A 19068-nucleotide genomic window follows, 5' to 3' on the forward strand; every position below is an offset into this window, starting at 1 on the left:
TTGAAATATGATCAAGATTCATATATTTTCTCTTTCTTTATTTGCAGCTAATGAGTTCCTAAGTGAGAAAAAAGTGTTTATTTTTGGTAATGACATCACTTCTTGCCTAATGACATCACTTCAGGCCCTCAGCAGGCATCATGAATGCTATGCGGCCCTCCGTATGAAATGAGTTTGACAACCCTGGGTTAGGATTGCACCCTCAGGAGCTGGACAAGTTGGCAAAATTAGGAAATCCCTCTCAGCCAACATAAAAGGTAGAAGGAGTGAGATCTGAGCAACAGCCTCTGTACCTGAGGACTGGGATCGCAACTATGTGCATATTTATTTAATATTACATTCAAATCTATAACTCAGTACTTGGAAATAATTCCTACTGAAATCAATATGACTCACCTCCAAGTAAGCTCAAGTGAATATGATTCACTCTGGGCTGAAAGCGAGCAGGCTGCCTACCAGTTAAGTTTACTTGTATAATAAGTTTGGCAGTTTTTTTCCTTTCAGTTTTTGACATAATAATCTGGTTTTTCCTCTGTCAGTTGATTACAACCATTTCAGACAAGAGACCCACCAAAAGCAGTAACATATGCACAACAAAGAGAGAAGGCATGGCTCATTAAATCTATTCCCAATAGACAATTTCCAGAAATTTCCAGAAATAACGAACATTGCAAAGCCCAGTTACATTTTATAGAAATCTCTTCCTGCCGTCTTCCATCTGCATCCCTACAAATTTTAGTTCAGGTTCCAAATTAGGTTTCCCACACTTGCCTTTAACATTCAGCCACTCATTTTCTCTCTCATTCCCTGTTCCTTACCTTCTTCTTGCTTTTATATTTGTTCTTTGCGCGCGCGCTCTCTCTCTCTCGTGTAAGTGAATCAATGATTTGATATGGCTGAATTCTAGCATGTATTTTGTCCTGCAATTGTGACTATTACTTAGTTAAGCTACTGACAGCACAGTCCTACATGTGCCTAATCACAGTAAATTCAGTGTGGTTTACGGCCAGGTAAGTGCGTACAAGACTGCAGCCTAAGAAAATTATATAGTTGTTTGGAACAGAGTAGATATACACTGGAATAATGTTAGAACGTGATTCTTAAAGTACAGATTATAATCCAAAGCAATTTCAGGAACCTGTTCCTCCGAGGTTAATTAATAACCTGGTAGACAGTGCCACACATTGATATAGAAAGTATTATCATGATTAATTTGGTCCTAATGACAAAGCTGGGATTTTCATTAGTTGCAAATGACAGAAAATATGCTTGATCATATGGGAGAGCCCAATTATCAAGTGGGGCATCTTTTCAGCTGTGCCACTTCTGCCAAGGCATCACTTCACACCTCAGGTGCTATGAAAAGTGATGGCTTGGCAAAAGTAGTATGGCTGAATGTGGCCAATGTGATAAGTGGGCTCTCCAAGCACCTATTCAGCATCTCCTTCTCTCATCCATCTTGGCCTGCCCCTTCTCCCATAGAGGTCCTTGCCTTCTGAGGCCCTTCTGTCTCTCCCTCCCAGAGCAGTGTTGTTCAAAGGGCAGTGCTAGGAGAGCCTAATTCTCATGTGGACCAGACAGAGCCTCCAGAAGCCATGTTTAACAGGCCACGTTATGTTTAACACTCCTGTACTAATGTGAGGAAAGCCCCCAGAATTTAGAGCACAAGCAGAGTGCTTTAGCCAAAGTAGGCCCTATACTGAGCTGCTTGGTCAAAAAAAGATATTTTAAAAGATGCCCCTTGAATGCCCTTTTGTGTCTGTGTTAAAAAGCAAGTCATGTTGCAGGTAGTACCCCAAAAACAGGAAACTGCTAGCTAACCACAATAGACAGGTGGTTAGAAGAGAAAAGGGGCTTTTGCAGGCGAGCTATGAGCTAATGCAGAGACGAGAAGAGGGGATTTTTACAGTAAGAAAGTTTTCACATGTTTTAAAATGCCATATTTAGTAAACGCATGCTGGGCAGAAATTGAGTAAGGGGCTGTGTAGGCAGGGACAAAGCATCATGTGATATGCTGTTTGCTAATCAAGAATGTATCCAAGGCTCTGCAATTTACATTCTGCCAATCAGAAGTCTAGCCAATGCTTTGCAATGAAAGTTTGTATATCAACTCAGAGCCCCAAGAAATTCGGGGTCACAGACTTTAGAAATAATTCCTCTGTGACCAGCAGCCGGCTGAAAGAAATAAAGCTTGTTTTCCTTGAAACCTCCTGGTGTCATTTTTCATCCTTGCCTGTAACCTGCAACACGAAGGGGTAAGTACACTCTATAGTGTCCCATAACACTCCCAAAACAGATGTGTTCTAGCTTCAACCATAAGATAGCAAGAGCAAATTTGAATTGAATATCATAGGCCCAAATCCTAACCAACTTTCCAGCACTGGCATAGCAGTGCCAATGGGACGAGTGCTGCATCCTGCAGTCGGGTGGCACTCACAGAGGCCTCCTCAAAATAAGGGAATGCTTGTTCCCTTACCTCGGAGCTGCACTGCCCTTATGTTGGTGATGGAAAGTGGGTTAGGACTGTGCCCTTAGTCACTTTCCTGCCAATTTCCTATATCCTTTGCATTAAAAAAAACAACTATCAAGCCAGAGATGGATCGCATAACTTTTCTAGAAGCTGAGAGGAGAAAATAGCTAGTTGTCATTCCACCCATCTTGTCCCTACAGATATTAGGTTCCTGCTATTGGGACTGCAAGTATACGCACTTTATGATCTGCTGTTTGGATCAGCACAACAGGAAAACTGTGCTGAAGACAGCAGGAACTGAAGATTAAATGTATCCCCTAGAGATGTGAAGGCCCAGAAAAAAAACAGAAAAATTTGGAAAACAGTTTTTTCCCAGTTTTTTTCCTGAAGCCTTTTTTTTTTGCGAAAAATTGGAAAAATTGAAAAAAGAAAAAAAAAGAAAAAATGATTATGGAATGTTTTATTTTAACATGATGAATGGAATGTTTTATTTTATCATGATGAATAAAATATTTTAAGAGAAGGTGTTCAAATATTTTCCAACTCATTTCTAAAAAATATGTATGGTATCAGATTATTCAAATTTCTGTGCACTGAGAACTAGCAAGTCCTAGGTTACAAACTGAATTTTCCAATGCAAGAACAAGATGCATTTCTTCCTTTAGGAGGTGCTTCTATTGTCACAAGAAAAGAAAAATGTTCCAGTTTTGTTTTTGCATGTGGGTGGGTATGTTTGGTTCTGTTCTGTCCTCTTCAATAGGCCTCAAAGCATTGGTAGAAAATACAGAGCAAGAAAAAGGACCTGAAAGTATAAACTTAATTTTAAAAGGTAAGAGTTTACATTTATCCGATTCCTCTGCTATAGCGGAGGCGGGGTGCGATCGCTCCGCTTCTACATTCACTGCTGCAGGGAGCTCTAACAAAGGTTCGCACCGGGCTCCCCACACCCTGGGGAGGCTGTAGGAGGCTTGGGTAAGTGCTCCCAAGCCCCTGCAGCCCCCTGAGCAGTGCGATCCTGGGGATCGCGCCGCTGCCTTCCACCCACCCCCGCTGCCTCCCCCCCGCCCCTGCGAGAACTTACAGTGACTCAAACTCTCCTGGAGAGTTTGAAAACTACTGGGATACACTATATTTTTAATATGCTAGTTCTGATAATTTTATGCCAAGTCAAATTGTCCATAGCCAAATTTTATGTTCCTAAAGTAACAGAATGACTTTCAATCTGGAAAAGAAAAAAAAAAAAGTGCTAATGTAGCATTTTTTTCAATTTTCCCAAAAATTTCCATTTTTTCCAGAAAAAAACCCAGGTTTTTTCCCCAAGCTTCAAAATTTCTGGAAATTTTACATCTCTACCCATCCTCAAAAACTTCACTATGGGGTCTCAAGAGTATATTGAGCAAGCAGGAAGCTGTGTGGAACTGCTTCAAGAGATAGGGAGGAGCGGCAATTCCAGATTTTTTTATATATTAGGTGTCAAAAGGTTCAAAACATAGCACCAAACAAAACTACTGCAGATTCAATATTGGCTGTTTTTGAATCTATAACAAAGCTATTATAAGAATTTGCTACATTTTATAGGTCCGTTCATTGGGGGAAATTAAGCATAAGTCAATTTCTATTAATTCTTCTGCAGATGAAAATCCACAGTTTTAGTCTACCTTTTTTCATGCGGAAACTGGTATTATGCCTGAGATGTCATATTACCCTGGCCATTATATCCTGGTACACAGTTTTTGGTGTTGACAAATGTTAAAAGTGATTCCTGATGGTGTTGTATTCTTGCAGACAATCAAAAAAGTGCTTGACAGTCAACCTCCTGAACAGTATTCTCTTCTGAACTTGGCTCTCAACAACCCTACCACTAGGGACACACTATGCTACTGCACAGTGCTGAGCTTTGCCTTTGAAGGTACAATGGTCTTATTCACACAGGGAACACCAAGCTACATACAGCTAAGTGCCTTGCATGTGTACGTACACACACACGCACATGCACAGAGAGAGAGAGAGAGATGGTTTTAAGGCATGAGCACTTCCAGAGGATAGTAATTCTCACTCTGGAAAAATAAAAGTCCACATTTGTGGACCAAAACATATTTATAAATTATAAGGCTTTGTGGTTAGAAAGTTAAATTATTAAGGCTATAATAATATTATAATATATTATATATATTATATTATATTATATATAATATTATATATTATTATATATTATATTATATATAATATTATATAATAATATAATAATAATATATATAATATAATATTATAATATAATATATATAATAAATAATATAATAATAATTATAATAATTATATAATTATAATAATATTATATTATATTATATATAATATTATATTATATTATTAAGGCTATAAACACAGGTCATGGTTCAGGATGTGGACTCACCTCCCTGCATTACAATCTCTGCACATGAACTGGAGGTTGTCCATGACTTTGTGTACCTTGGCTCAACGATCTCCGACACTCTTTCTCTCGATACCGAGCTAAACAAACGCATCGGTAAAGCAGCTACCACGTTTTCCAGACTCACAAAGAGAGTCTGGTCCAACAAGAAGCTGACGGAACATACCAAGATCCAGGTCTACAGAGCTTGCGTCCTGAGTACACTTCTGTACTGCAGCGAGTCATGGACTCGCTCACAACAGGAGAGGAAACTGAACGCTTTCCACATGCGCTGCCTCCGACGTATTCTCGGCATCACCTGGCAGGACAAAGTTCCAAACAACACAGTCCTGGAACGTGCTGGAATCCCTAGCATGTATGCACTACTGAAACAGAGACGCCTGCGTTGGCTCGGTCATGTCGTGAGAATGGATGATGGCCGGATCCCAAAGGATCTCCTCTATGGAGAACTCGTGCAAGGAAAGCGCCCTACAGGTAGACCACAGCTGTGATACAAGGACAACTGCAAGAGGGATCTGAAGGCCTTAGGAGTGGACCTCAACAAGTGGGAAACCCTGGCCTCTGAGCGGCCCGCTTGGAGGCAGGCTGTGCAGCATGGCCTTTCCCAGTTTGAAGAGACACTTGGCCAACAGTCTGAGACTAAGAGGCAAAGAAGGAAGGCCCATAGCCAGGGAGACAGACCAGGGACAGACTGCACTTGCTCCCGGTGTGGAAGGGATTGTCACTCCCGGATTGGCCTTTTCAGCCACACTAGACGCTGTTCCAGAACCACCTTTCAGAGCGCTATACCATAGTCTTTCGAGACTGAAGGTTGCCAACTACTAAGGCTATAATCCTAACCTAAGGAAACATACTTAGGACCATGCTGCATTAATGCTTTCACACATTTTTTCTATGCAAGACATACAAGATTGGATTATCCCTTATGCTCCATTTACAACGAACATTTCTTCCCCTACTTACTGTGACCATTTAAGAGTATTCTCTGGTGTGGAAAGTGGGCTTATCCAGCTCCTTATGCTTTAAACTTCCTACGGCTCAGAATATGGTAACTATTCCATTAACTAACATATGACAAGCACCAGTAGCCAGATTTGCAGTTTTGAGGTAATTTAATATGCACACAGCCTGCTCAGCATGAGAGCGGAAAAGACATACATTTGACAAAATGACATATTTCAGGAGTACAACAAGCAAGATGGGAGGGTGTTTCATATGTTTTGCCATAACTTCCTTATTTTGCTAGTACCAGTGGATGAAATATCTTTCCAAAACTCTATACATTTTTTGCTGAACCACTGCTTTCTGTCTATCAAGTATCTCTGTATGACTTCTTCTGTGCAAGTGCAAATGCAGAAGACAATGAACTAGAAAAATGTGGGGAACTGAGCACACAGTTTAGCAGAGTGTTTCCATTTGCTCCAATCCATGCTGTCGAAACTTTTAAGAATATTCTAATTTTTGTGCATTTCTAACACAACTGTGTCAAGTCCAAAAGTCCAAGTCATTTTGTTTATGTCTGCATGCCACCAGCAGTGCATATACCTGGGGAAGTTTGTCATCCTTGACTATTCAGAAGTTTGAGTGCCAAGACCTTAACCTACTTTTTCAGGAGAGTTTAAGAATAGCTGAGAAGTCTGGGCAGCATATTTACTCAGCATTACATACTGTCAGAAGCATATTATTCCAATGCTTCAGTTTCTCTGTGTTATCTTCTTCTTCTGAACTAGGTCATTTTCAAAGTTTCAGCCCTTATCTGCAGATGCTTGCAGTCAGGCTACTGCTATGGTTCAGTCTGACACTCTACAAACATGTCCTGCCACAATAACTACAGCCCACAGAAGGATTCAAGCCCTCGGCCAAGAGAGGGAGAGAGATACACATATGAGGGCCGTTCCTTCTTGGCAACTGGCCCTGTCCTGGCAAAGTCGAAGGTGCTGAAAGTCAGGAACAAGCTGCACTGAATAATAAGACCAATCTTTGTTGGTTAGATGCCTCACGAACTGAAGTACTAAAAATACAAATATTTGCCACAGTTCAACTTTATCAGATTCATCATTTCCTGTTTCAGCCATTGGGATTTGGCTAGTGTTAGAGGTTTTAACAACAAAACTCAGAATTAGATATTTCTTTTTTTCTTTTTTTTTTACAAAAACCACCCAAAGGCAGGATAATTGCACCTGGGACGCAACTCTAAAAAAAGACAGAGCATTTGCAGCTCAGTCTGTTGGCTGGGAAATTCGTACTATTGACTTCAGAGGAACTAGTTTCTCTGATAAGTTGCTTTAGGAATGCAGCCTTACATACACTTACACACTGGCTTCAGCAGCACTACTAAACCATAAGCTACAGCCTTTGCTCCTTCCAAGCAAGGAACACCCTCTGTATGACCACGTACAGTGTATGACCACATACAGAGGGCAGAATCATTCAGAAACTAGAGCAAACAGTGTCTCCTATAGCAGATTCTGACTTTCTATCTCCTTCCTAAAGCATCATCTTCTAATCTTCTTACAAAATATGCAACTTCCTTTTACGACCTATGCCAGAGAACTGGAACGTAGATGGTGTAGTAGTGCAGTGAAGTGTTTTTCAAATTGTGGGTCGGGACCCACTAGGTGGGCCGCAAGCCGATTTCAATATTTTATTTTTAATATATTAGACTTGATGCTACCATGATGCTACCAGGGTACGTGACTGCATTTGGGGAAATGTTGCAGACCTACACTTTTAAAAAGCTACTATGTATATTATTTTATCAATGACAGTCAATGGAACTTACTCCTGGCTAAGTGTGAGTAGGATTGCAGTCTAGGATTGTTAAAAATGCTCCTGCTTTATGACATCACTTCCGGTCATGACATCACTTCTGGTGGGCCCTGACAGATTCTCATTCTACAAAGTGGGTCCCAGTGCTATACGTGTGAGAACCACTAGTGCAGTGCAATAACCAGGATGGTGTAGTAGTTCTGGAGTTGGATTGCTCCAGATCCAGATCCCTGCCCAGCCATGAAGCTTTCTGGATGGCTATCTGCTACTTCCAGGTTCTCCAGAATATGCCGCTGAATATCAGCTGCAATTGTGGGAAAGAAGTATGCCTTCCTCTTCTGTTTGTGGACTTCCCAGAGGCATCTGGTAGGCCACTGTGGATAATAAGAGTATTGGAATGGATTTGCCATTGATCTGATCCAGCAGGATTTTCTTATATAAGTAACCAAGACAAACAAAACCTCAGCTATTGTATGCCAACACCATTCCTCAGCCATGTAGGATTTTCTGACTGTGAAAACTTGCTAACCCCTGTACCACTATTTAGAGAATCTGGGCTCATACACTATTTGGCAAAAAAGAGCTGCTCTGGCACGTCATTGCACAGATAGTGTTACAGTGCATAGTATATGCTGCTGATCTGGGACATGTGTTGTGAGGCTATACAATCTGGCAGTATTTTACCACTAAGGACAACATGGGTCAAAGAGAATCTAAATTAAGAACAAAAGCATTTCTCAGCCTTGAGCTCAACTGAAAACAAACACTTCCATGCTTAGCTAGCATAGCAATCAAGATGCACAGCCTTTACAGATAGACTATCCTGAGACTGCCACATAGCCTGGATTCATAGTCCTCCTTTGTCCCTTTTTGTTTAGTGTCAAATATAGACAGGTTGTTCTCTTATCTGACAGCAGCACCTACGTAGCAAACGTACCTCCCAGTCAGTATATTACCAGCTGTGGCAAAACACACAATGGTCTCTATTTAACCTAGGAAGTTTAACTTTTGTCTTTTCTATTCAAAGAGTTCTACCCAAACCTGAGTAAGGGTTTTCCCCTCAACTTTAAAATCTCAAGCATTTTTGAGGTCTTAAGACTAAGAGGTCTGGTCTAGAGGGTAGAGCCTCCGTTTGCATGAAGATAACATCTGAAGGTCATCAGTTCGAGGCCACCGGCACCGAAGCAGCTGACAAGCCTAGCCAAGTTATGCTGAGTTATTCCACCTGCTCTTTGGCCGCTGTCAGCCTGTGTGGGAGGAAAACGGAGGCCAGAATGTGATACCAGATCATTAAAGACCCATCTGAAATGTTGTGGTTCTTAAAAGACAGAACCTTCTTCAATTGTAAAAATCCCTATTGGGATTTAGTATTGCCTGCCTATGTAAACCGCCTTGAATTAAAGTCTGAGGAGAAATCTAATGACCAAGAAAGGCGGTATATAAATACCTGTATTGTTATTATTTATTATTATTATTATTAAGATGTAATTGTGATATTCATTACTAGTTTTCTTTCACAGAAAAATCTACTGTTTCTACATCCCTTGCCAACTAAATAGTTCACTTTATGAAAACAGACAGAAAGGAAGCAAGATGCAAACACATCAAACACATTAGCAGCATTGCAAGAGCTAGTTCTCACACACACCAAGGGTCAAGGATTTTCTCACTGGCAATGGTAGAACAGCCCCCAGTCCTAAAGACTTCTCTTTTGCAAGAAATCTCTGAGTCTCTGGCATCAACTCGTCTCAGGCTTTACAAAATGCAGAATTTCCCTGGCAGGGGGCTCATGTTCTCACATGTCCACAGCTGACACAAGATGAAGCAAAGAGATTTCTAGTTAAAAAAAAAAAGGAGGAAAAGTCTCTTCCTCAAGAACAACTTCCTCAAGAACTAACTCAAGAGAGAAAAATAATTAAAAGTTTCAAAATTGCTTCAAATAGAGCAAGCCTTCCATTAGAGCTAGAGTACAAAAATTGTTTATCTGGAAGGGCAGTATATAGTCAAAGAATAAAAAAATCTAGACTGAGAAATCCATTCCAAAATGATGTGATACTGCAGTATGAATGCAGAATGCAAGCATGGAGTTTGGAAGTTCACAGTTCAAATGTCACTTTAGTTGCCAAGTCACAAGATAGCTTTAGACAAGCCACTATTCCTCAGTCTCACACTTGTAATATGGTAATACAAGTCAACCTTACAGGCCTGCTGCAAGGCTTAACTGAAAACATGAACCGTAAATAAAGCAGTTTGAACACACATCAACAGTGCAATCCGATGCATGCTAAATTAGAAGTCACATGGAGCTTTTTGTGCTTACTCTCAGGAAAGTATGCATAGGATTGTAGTCTAAGGGCCCAATCCTATCCAACTTTCCAGCTCGGGTGCAGCCACAATGCAACACTGTGGCAAGGGAACACATGTTCTTGTACCTTAAGAAGACCCCAGTGACTTCTCCTCCACCACAGGCTGCAGCGCACACCCCACTGGCACAACTGCACTAGCACTGGAAAACAGGATAGGATTCGGTCCCAGGTTGTGTGCCTTTCCCCCAAATATTGCACAGGGTTTTTCAACTACTCTGTACTGATTTGTACTTCCTGCTTCTTCTGACTTGAACACTCAACTTTCTGAGTCATTGTATTTTGATCAACTCTTCTCCTGAGGTAACTGTGATTATGGATTTTGCACTCAATTTCAATGCACTCTCATACAGGATGGCACTTTCTGTAGGGTGGTTACAGCCTGTGCTATTCCCAATAAATCCACACAGATTATCAGTAAAACAGTGGTACCAATATCGGCCAATCTGCTAAATGACATACACAGTATTGCTTAAAATATGTTGAACATAAAGTCAGAAATGATAAAGAAGAAATCTCAGCACTGATAATGTCCCAGGTGCCTTATGACCTAGGTGCTTGTTGACATGGGTTTTGTTCCTAGTCTCAGAAATATGTCACACTATAATTAAAGTGAATACTGAAAAGACTGCAACATAAACTGACATAGGGGACATTCACTGAGATGGGGAGGGGAGAGAAGACTAGTCTTCAATAGTACCCATTTAACCTGCCTGGCTTCTATTTTGTGTAGGAGCTTAAAGACAGTTTGCCCATCCCAAAAGAGAAGAGGTTGGGCTAAGATTCTCTTCAAAGAACACCTGATACCACAGCCTGGGGCAAGAAACAGACTTTTGAATGAGGTTAACATGATTTGGTTTCTCTAATCACAGTTACCTGTAGTCTCACAGTGAGATAATGCTATTAACAAGACCCTGAGAAACACAATAAAGGACCTGAAGAAAAGCTTCTATTCTCTCCAAAGCATTTTGTTTAAACAATGCAGGTCAATGCTTAAAGAGAAATAGATTCAAAAATACTTTCCCATACTTTGCTTACTTTTACTGGATTTAAGCTAGTCAAACAAATGTTTAGTCAACATTTGCTTTTATGAAAACCATCTAAGATTTGTTTCAGAGAAAAGGTACCTCTTTTAAAAAAAAAATAATATGATCCTTGAGTTCTGTTAGCATATAGACTGGACAATTCAACATTTTTTTCTCTATGTAACCGAAGCCCACTTTAGAAGGACAGATCTTTCCAAGTTCCACACAGAACAGAACCATCAAGTGGATTAAAACTAAGAGACTTGTCAATTCATTTCTAAAACCAAAAGCACTGTAGGTACAAGTTGGGGTGGGGTGGGGGGACAGGGAGAGTCTGACTAGATACATAGTTTAAATCCATCCCACCATTTGGAAATAATGTAGTAGAGTTGAATATGTATTTAAAGCTGCCATTTTCAAACACTGTGCTGTGGCACACTGGTGTACCGTGGCAGTTTGGGGGAGGATCATTTGTTAGTAGGCTCACTGGGGGGGGGGGGGTGAGCCCCTGCTGTCAGTGCAAGTGTGCCTTGTCAACTGTCAAAAAACTGATGGTGTGCCTCGACTATTTTAGTGCCTTATTAGTGTGCAGTGAGATGAAAAAGGTTGAAAATCATTGATCCAAAGACTAAAAGGAAAATATTTAAGATTTAAGGATAAAGAGTCAAAACTTACATTCCTGGGGAGGCCAAACATCAATGTAATGCCATAACATAGCAAGCTTTTGTAAAAATTAAAAAGGACAGAATTGTCATATGATGGTTCTGAAACCTGCTATGAGCGATGACAAAGTATGGGAAATCTTTATTGTAACATTTCCTAGCCATAACATTGTACAAGAGCTTATGTGGGCCAGTGAATACTGTGGTAGACTTAGATGTGACTTCAATTTCCTGTCCAGCCACAAAGATTCTGGGTGGTCTTGACCAAATCAAAATCTCTGTTTCCCACATATAAAATGTGGGAACAATAGTGACAAATCTCACAGAGTTGTTGAGAGGACACAACAACAAAAAAAAAAAAAAAGGCCAAGGCTGTAAAGCACTGAAATAACACATTCACCAGTTTTACATTTGGTCCAAGAAGATAGCAGCAGCCATGAAGGAACTTTCCCAGAGATAACATCATCTAGCAGCTCTGTATACAGAGCTCTGCTAGTTCCTTATAGGATCTGACATTCTCGTTTGTTTAAACCACTAGCTTCCAAACTGTGTTCAAGGGACCCACGGGGTTCTTCAGAAGCTTATCAAGAGTTTCTCAATGAGAAAGATCAGAAATGGTAGATAGTCTTCTCTAGAAGAGAGTCTGTACATTACTATCAATCTTTCTCTGCACTGTGCCACAGGGGGTCCTTGTTATCCACAGGTAATGGGGATCAAAAATCTGATGTAGCTAGCAATCTGCAAATAGCAGGGATTTTTTCCATGAGAAATGAAAGACTCTGATTGGGACCGGAAGATTTGAAACAAGCTCCCAAAAGCTTGTTTTGAAATATTAAACCATTTATATTTTAACAATACCATACAAATTATTCATATTCTAAAGTTTAAAGAAATATTTTGGCAGGCTATGCATGATGTAGGTTATGTTAAAGTTGGGCTTGGTTGGATGGATGTTGGTGGAGGAGGAAGGGGAGGGAGCAATCAAACCAGAGAGTGTCGATATGGGAATTGGATGCACAGCAAGCCTGCAGTGAAAAATACATCTGCATGATGTGGTAGTGATACTAGGCAGCGCAGTAATTTTGAAAATCCATGGAACTCTGGGATCTATCTGAGGATTCTTATAAATGCAGGGAATTTTTATTTATTATTCTTCAATAAATTTGACTCATAACTGCAGGAAATCGATTAACTAAGAGGGGCGGGCAAACATTTTGGCAGGAGGGCCACCTCATCTCTCTGACACTGTGTCAGAAAAAAAGAATTAATTTAAATTTCAAATTTGAATATATTTACATAAATGAATATATTAGAGATGGCACTTATATGAATGAATTTTACAGTTTATAATACTCATGAGAACTATATTACAATTATATTATTATGAGAACTATGAACTGTTTGCCACACACCTCCTGCACAGTGAAAACATACAGACCAAGCCAGAAACACAGGGAGACATAAGTTGTTCATAGGCAATTGGTGGGGAATAATGCCCAGGAAAAAGGAGAAAACACATGGAGACTATAAAAGGCCTTGCTTTGACTCTGCCTGCAGCTCACATCTGATGGCTGTGACAGGCAGTCGCAGGCCAGCATGGGCTCCAACAATCTCTGACAGGCCAGAGGCTCATTTGAAGAGAGAAGGCTCCCTGTGGCCCAAATTGGGGGTCCCCAAGGGCCACAAATGGCCCCCAAGCCAGGGATCCCTGAACTAAGACATGGATAGTGAGGACTCCTTATGTCACAGTGCAGTGCTGGGGGTGCTCTAGGGCAGTGCTTCTCAAACTATCATATGTGGTAAGCAGGCAATTTTTTTTCTTATGTACCAGGGAATAGTACCATATGTGTGCCATATAACTATAGTTTCTTTCCTGGAAATTTCCTGCGGACTGGAACTGGTTCAAGGATGAAGGACAGGAACTGGTTCAAGGATCACCACTTTCAGTAGCACTGCTTTAGGGTATATTCTAGGGCAGGGGTCTCCAAACCTTTTGGCCAGAGGGCCGCATCACATATCTGGCATGGTGTGGAAGGCCGGAAAAAAAAATTAAATATAAAATTTAAATAAATAAATTAGAGATGAAACTTAGATAAGTGAATAAATGAATGAATGGGACCATTCATTCAACCTTTCTGGCCCTCAGAACACTCTCCAGACACAATCAGAGCACAGTTCAGGTCATGTTCAACTGAGTGGGCCAGAGACTTTCAGGACACAAGAGGTTGGCTGCGGGCTGGAAAGAGGCTGGCTGCGGGACGCATCTGGCCCCCAGGCCAGGGTTTGGAGACCCCTAGGGTAATACACAAACTTCCAAGCAATAAAGGCACAGTGAATTTCAACAGGTATGGCAAACCTTTCATGAGAAGCAAGTATTCTAGAACACTCCCCAGAACTGTCTGCAAAGTGCAGGGGTTTCCTAGCAGATGTATAGTGTTTCCTTAACAGGGAAGGAAATATAGAAGGGGCTTTTTAAAGAGCTAAATTACAAACAAAACCAAACACTAAAGTAACTCTGCTGTACATTCTTTATGCAGGTTTTGCTTCTAAAAAGTGCAGTCTGTTTTCTCTTTAGCACACCATACTGTGGATTTAACTGTTGGGAGTGCCTACATATAGAGAGAAGTAATTATGCTATTCTGAAGAGCAAAACATATTAATGTATTTAGTACTACAGCCATTTTTTAAGTAACCAAGTTCAACTTAAGTCCAGCAAGTTTAAGTCCCTGTTCCTCCACAGGAGACCCAAAGGCCACATTAACCCTGCCAAACCTCTCTCTTTCCCACCCCCTCATTCCCATTAACTCTCCCTTTTTCTCTGCTTGGATGTTTGCAGTGGCTTCTGGCATCTATATTCAGTCTCTTTGTTTTCTTTCATGACTCATACACAAGGATATAACACAAACATGGCAATAAAAAAAATATACAGTATTCTTATTATACCACACTAGACTGCGATGTTGGTCACATCAACCACCAGGTCATGGGACACATGAGGTACCCTTGGATAGCTGCTAGTCAGCAGAACAGACACACTTCCAAGTAAATATAAACAGGATATTGCTGTGCATGTGTGAGCCAACAAGTCAAATCTCAGTGCAACTACAAACTCACCAAGGCTACAATCCTACACATGCTTACCTGGGAATAGGTTCCATTAAATCAATGACACTTATTTCTGAGTAGGCACAAATAGGATTGGACTGTAGGTAGGTAGGTACATAGCCTTAGAGAAGCCATTATCTCTCAACTTCACCCCCCCCCCATTTGCAACAGACAATGATAAAAAATACTGACACACCCTACAACAGTGGTTCTCGGACTGGTGGGTCATGACCCACCAATTCCTGTAAAACTTCCCACATCCCTTTAAGGGGCAGGGGGAGGCAGCAACACAATCCCTTGCTTGCTGGGGGAGGCAAACAGGGTGCATTCATTTAATGTGGGCTTGGCAAGCAGCAGGAGGTGTGGGGAGCCCTGTGCAGCCCTTTGCAGGGCTTCCCAGGCTTGAATGTTGCAAAATGGCACACAAAATCAGAAGTGGTTTCGTGTCACAACCAGAAGGTGGTCTGGACATGCTGTTTCACAACATTCCAAGCCTCAGGGAGTGCTGAGGAGGGCTCCCTGCACCTCCTGCTGCTTGCTAAAGCCCACAGTAAGCGGAAAGCATCCCTCTTGCTACCCTTTAGGACAGAATCCTGGGGCTCATGTTGCTGCCCTCGCCCCTCCCCTGCAAAGACTTACTTAAGGAGTGAATCTCTTTAAAAGTTTGAGAACCACTACCCTATATGGTTCTTATAATGATTACTGAGATAATGACATGAAATACTTCTAAATGTTATAAATACTACTAAACATTAGGAACCAAATGAAAACCATTTTTATTTAGTCTTAAAAGCATTACAGCACTTGGGTCTTTTTCAAATATGGAGAATGCTAGCATCACAAGAGTTTACAGTATTTTGATTATTTCATTTAGTTTCCTTCCAGCTACATTCTTCTGTAATCTTGCAAATACTAGTGCATAAGATCTAGTCTCACAGAAAGCAAAAAAAATGTCCTGAAGGTGACTCAAAGTTAAACATCAATGTTAAAATACCATACTCAGTAAATAGTCCCAGAGTCACTAGTGGAGCCTGGTCAGGTACAAGACAAGGGCTGTGCCCCATGAGGTGTCTCTGGCAATGCCACACCAATCTGTAGTCCTTCCTCCATTATCCAATAAGCATCCTGTGAATTTCTGGGTAATGGGGGTGTAGCAAGAGCCACAGTGGTCCAATTTCCTTACCAGCTTTGGCCATTTAAAAAATCACAGATGCCCCACCCTCAACATAGCACTTGCTACAGCCCACAATCCTATCCACACTTGTCTGGGAGTAAGCCCCATTAACCAAAAAGGAACTTCTTACATACATACACATGCATGTAAAAGGAACCCCCATGGGGGCTTGCCCCCCAAAAGTGATGCAGACCCTAGCTAGTCTACTCTGCAAAAGGGCTGGAATTCTAAACACTCACTAAATACATGCATAGGATTGCACACAATAAGGCCCCTTTCCCCATTTTTCCATTTTCTCTGACAAAAATTTATTCTGATGCTGAAGCATATCCAACATGCCCAGACAAAGATTCCATTCTGCATGGGTATTATGAATGCAAAGATATTTTTCAGGGCTGAAATTGAAGAAGAGTCCAAGGGAGCTTGGTTCCTTGACCTTCCTGACAGCTCCTACCCTTCCTTAGGTGTTGTTTCTAGAAGATAGTGAGGGGAAGGTGATTTGGCTAAATTTAGCTAGATGGGAGTAAAAGGGTGGGGCATTGCATGCTTAATCAACAGTTCTTCTGCTTTTCCTTCCCTATTTAAAGTAGCTTTTTCCTGGGAGTTTGAAAAGCCCAAAACCTCTTATGGTTAGAGTTACCAGATGCAATGGAAGATAGAGTGCCTATTAACCATTGTATAGAAGAGGGAATTTTTGGCAGGTGCAACTCAACATTGAAGGGTTTAAAAAGTTGCACCTGCCAAAATTCCCTCTTCTACACAATGGTCAAAGGTATAGGCACTTTGTCTTCCATTGTATCTGGTTACCCTACTTATTGGGTTAGCTACCATGCATACTTTTTTTCCACCCCCAAAATGAAAGCTAAATAAATATATTAAAAAGAAGATAAAAATAATACAGGAGGTGGGGGGGGGGAGAGAGATGTCCTTAAGCAACATTTTCTGTCCAGGACTCAAAGAATCATATTCCCATCTCAGGGAACCCCCCTCCATCTGCACAAGATACATGCCTGTACCTGTGCCCGCCCACCCCCACCTCCCAGATGCTGGAAACCATGGACAAGAGAGAATCTTATCTCCATGACCCCCATGCCAAAGTGCGACAGAGTGCCTGTACCTTTAACCATTGTATAAAAGAGGGAATTTTTGGCAAGTGCAGTGCAACATGGAGGGGTTTAAAAAGCTGCACCTGCCAAAATTCCCTCTGTCTTCCATTGCATCTGGTTGGGAAAATTTGGTTATCCCATAATAGATGGGCTCCTGAGAAAGATGGAATGACAAAAACTGCACTGAAGCAACATAAGAACAGCCCCACTGGATCAGGCCACAGGCCCATCTAGTTCAGCTTCCTGTATCTCACAGCAGCCCACCAAATGCCCCAGGGAGCACACCAGATAACAAGAGACCTCATCCTGGTGCCCTCCCTTGCATCTGGCATTCTGACATAGCCCATTTCTAATATCAGGAGGTTGCACATACACATCATGGCTTGTAACCTGTAATGGATTTTTCTTCCAGAAACTTGTCCAATCCCCTTTTAAAGGCATCCAAGCCAGATGCCATCACCACATCCTGTGGCAAGGAGTTCCACAGACCAACCACACGCTGAGTAAAGAAATATTTTCTTTTGTCTTTTGCTATCTTTAATATCTCATATATAGATATTTCTGCTGTAGCAAAATGTCAATTTTCTTAACAACTAGACAACGTATTTTCCTATTGGATAGGGTGACCAGGTACAAAGTGGAACAGAGTGCCTATACCTTTAACCATTGTACAGAAGAGGGAATTTTGGCAGCTGCAGCTCAACACATAAGTGTTTAAAAAACTGCACCTCCCAAAATTCCCTATTCTATACAATGGTTCAAGGCATAGACACTTTGTTCCAGGTAACCCTACTTGTTATGGTAGCTACTGTGCATATATATATTTCGCTCCAACCCCAAAATGAAAGCAAATACATTAAAAGTAAGATAAATCAAGAACAAGGGTTGGGGGGAGGTGACCTCAAGCATCATTTTCTGCCCGGGACTCAAAGAAAGCATCATATTCCCATCTCAGGGTAAGGAATGGAAAACTAGCCTGGAGAACCCAACAGCAATGTACTGAGAGGGTTTCAGGCTGCAATCCTATCCAAATGTACTAGGGAGTAAGCTTTATTGACTATAATGGGACATACTTTTGAGTAGAGGTGCATAGGATTAGGCTCAGAGGCTGCAGCCCTAGCCACACTTACCTGGGAGTAAGCCCCATTGACTCTAATGGGACTTCTGAGTAGGCATGCCTAGGATTGTGCTGTAAGGCTGCAATCCTATCCACATTTACCTGGGCGTAAGCCCTATTTACGCTAATGGGGCTTACTTCTGAGAAGACATGCACAGGATTGGGCTCAGAGGCTGCAATCCTACCCACACTTACCTGGGGGCAACCCCTATTGACTCCACTGGGGCTTACTTCTGAGTAGGCATGCCTGATAGGATGCCAATGCCTGACAGGATTGGGCTCCCAGCTGGCACAGCCTCCTGCCTGCCTGCGGAGGGAGGCGCCTCCTACCCAGCCCGTGCCACAGGCCTCCAAGGATGCCCCAGGAGCCTGAGGGGGTAGGGAGAGCCGGGATGGGGGAATGAATGGCCCGCCCGCCTCCCTCCCTCCCTCCTCCGGGCAGCCCGGCCCTGCTGCAGCAGCACAGAGAGCACCTGCTCCGCATGCCGGAGCCTCACCCAGATACTCGAGCCCGGACTGGCAGAAGCGGTCGGCGCTCAGCATCTCGCCAGGGCGGTGCGCCTCCTCCTCCCCCTCCTCCCTTGCGGTCTCCAAGACACCAGACGCGGAGGCGAGGAAACGGGCTCCGGCGAGAAACAGGCTGCCTCGCCACTGGGTTCCCTTCAGAGGTGCAGGGGAGGCAGGAGCGCCTTGAGCCGCCCCTCAGCGTCGCCTCCACTCCAAGGCCCTGCAAGAGCCAGGAGAGCAGCCCCCTCCCTGTGCTCTTCTGGGGGGGCTGCTTGTGACCCCCATACACAGCCTCCTGCCCCCCTACTTCATGGCCACACCAGCTCTGCTCCCTGTTGTAGG

General features: G+C 42.2%; 1 protein-coding gene across 1 annotated transcript in view; it reads right to left on the reverse strand.

Moving 5' to 3' along the window:
- CSTPP1 (centriolar satellite-associated tubulin polyglutamylase complex regulator 1) overlaps positions 1-18776 on the reverse strand; it is a 152467-nt gene extending 133691 nt beyond the window's left edge. The window contains exon 1 of the mRNA XM_066633984.1: positions 18717-18776. Coding sequence (XP_066490081.1) covers positions 18717-18762 — 46 coding nt within the window. The 5' untranslated portion in view covers positions 18763-18776. The remainder of the gene's footprint in view (positions 1-18716) is intronic.
- Between the last annotated feature and the right edge of the window lie 292 nt (positions 18777-19068).

Source organism: Tiliqua scincoides, chromosome 1, assembly GCF_035046505.1.
Source record: "Tiliqua scincoides isolate rTilSci1 chromosome 1, rTilSci1.hap2, whole genome shotgun sequence".
NCBI classification, from domain to species: Eukaryota; Metazoa; Chordata; class Lepidosauria; order Squamata; family Scincidae; genus Tiliqua; species Tiliqua scincoides.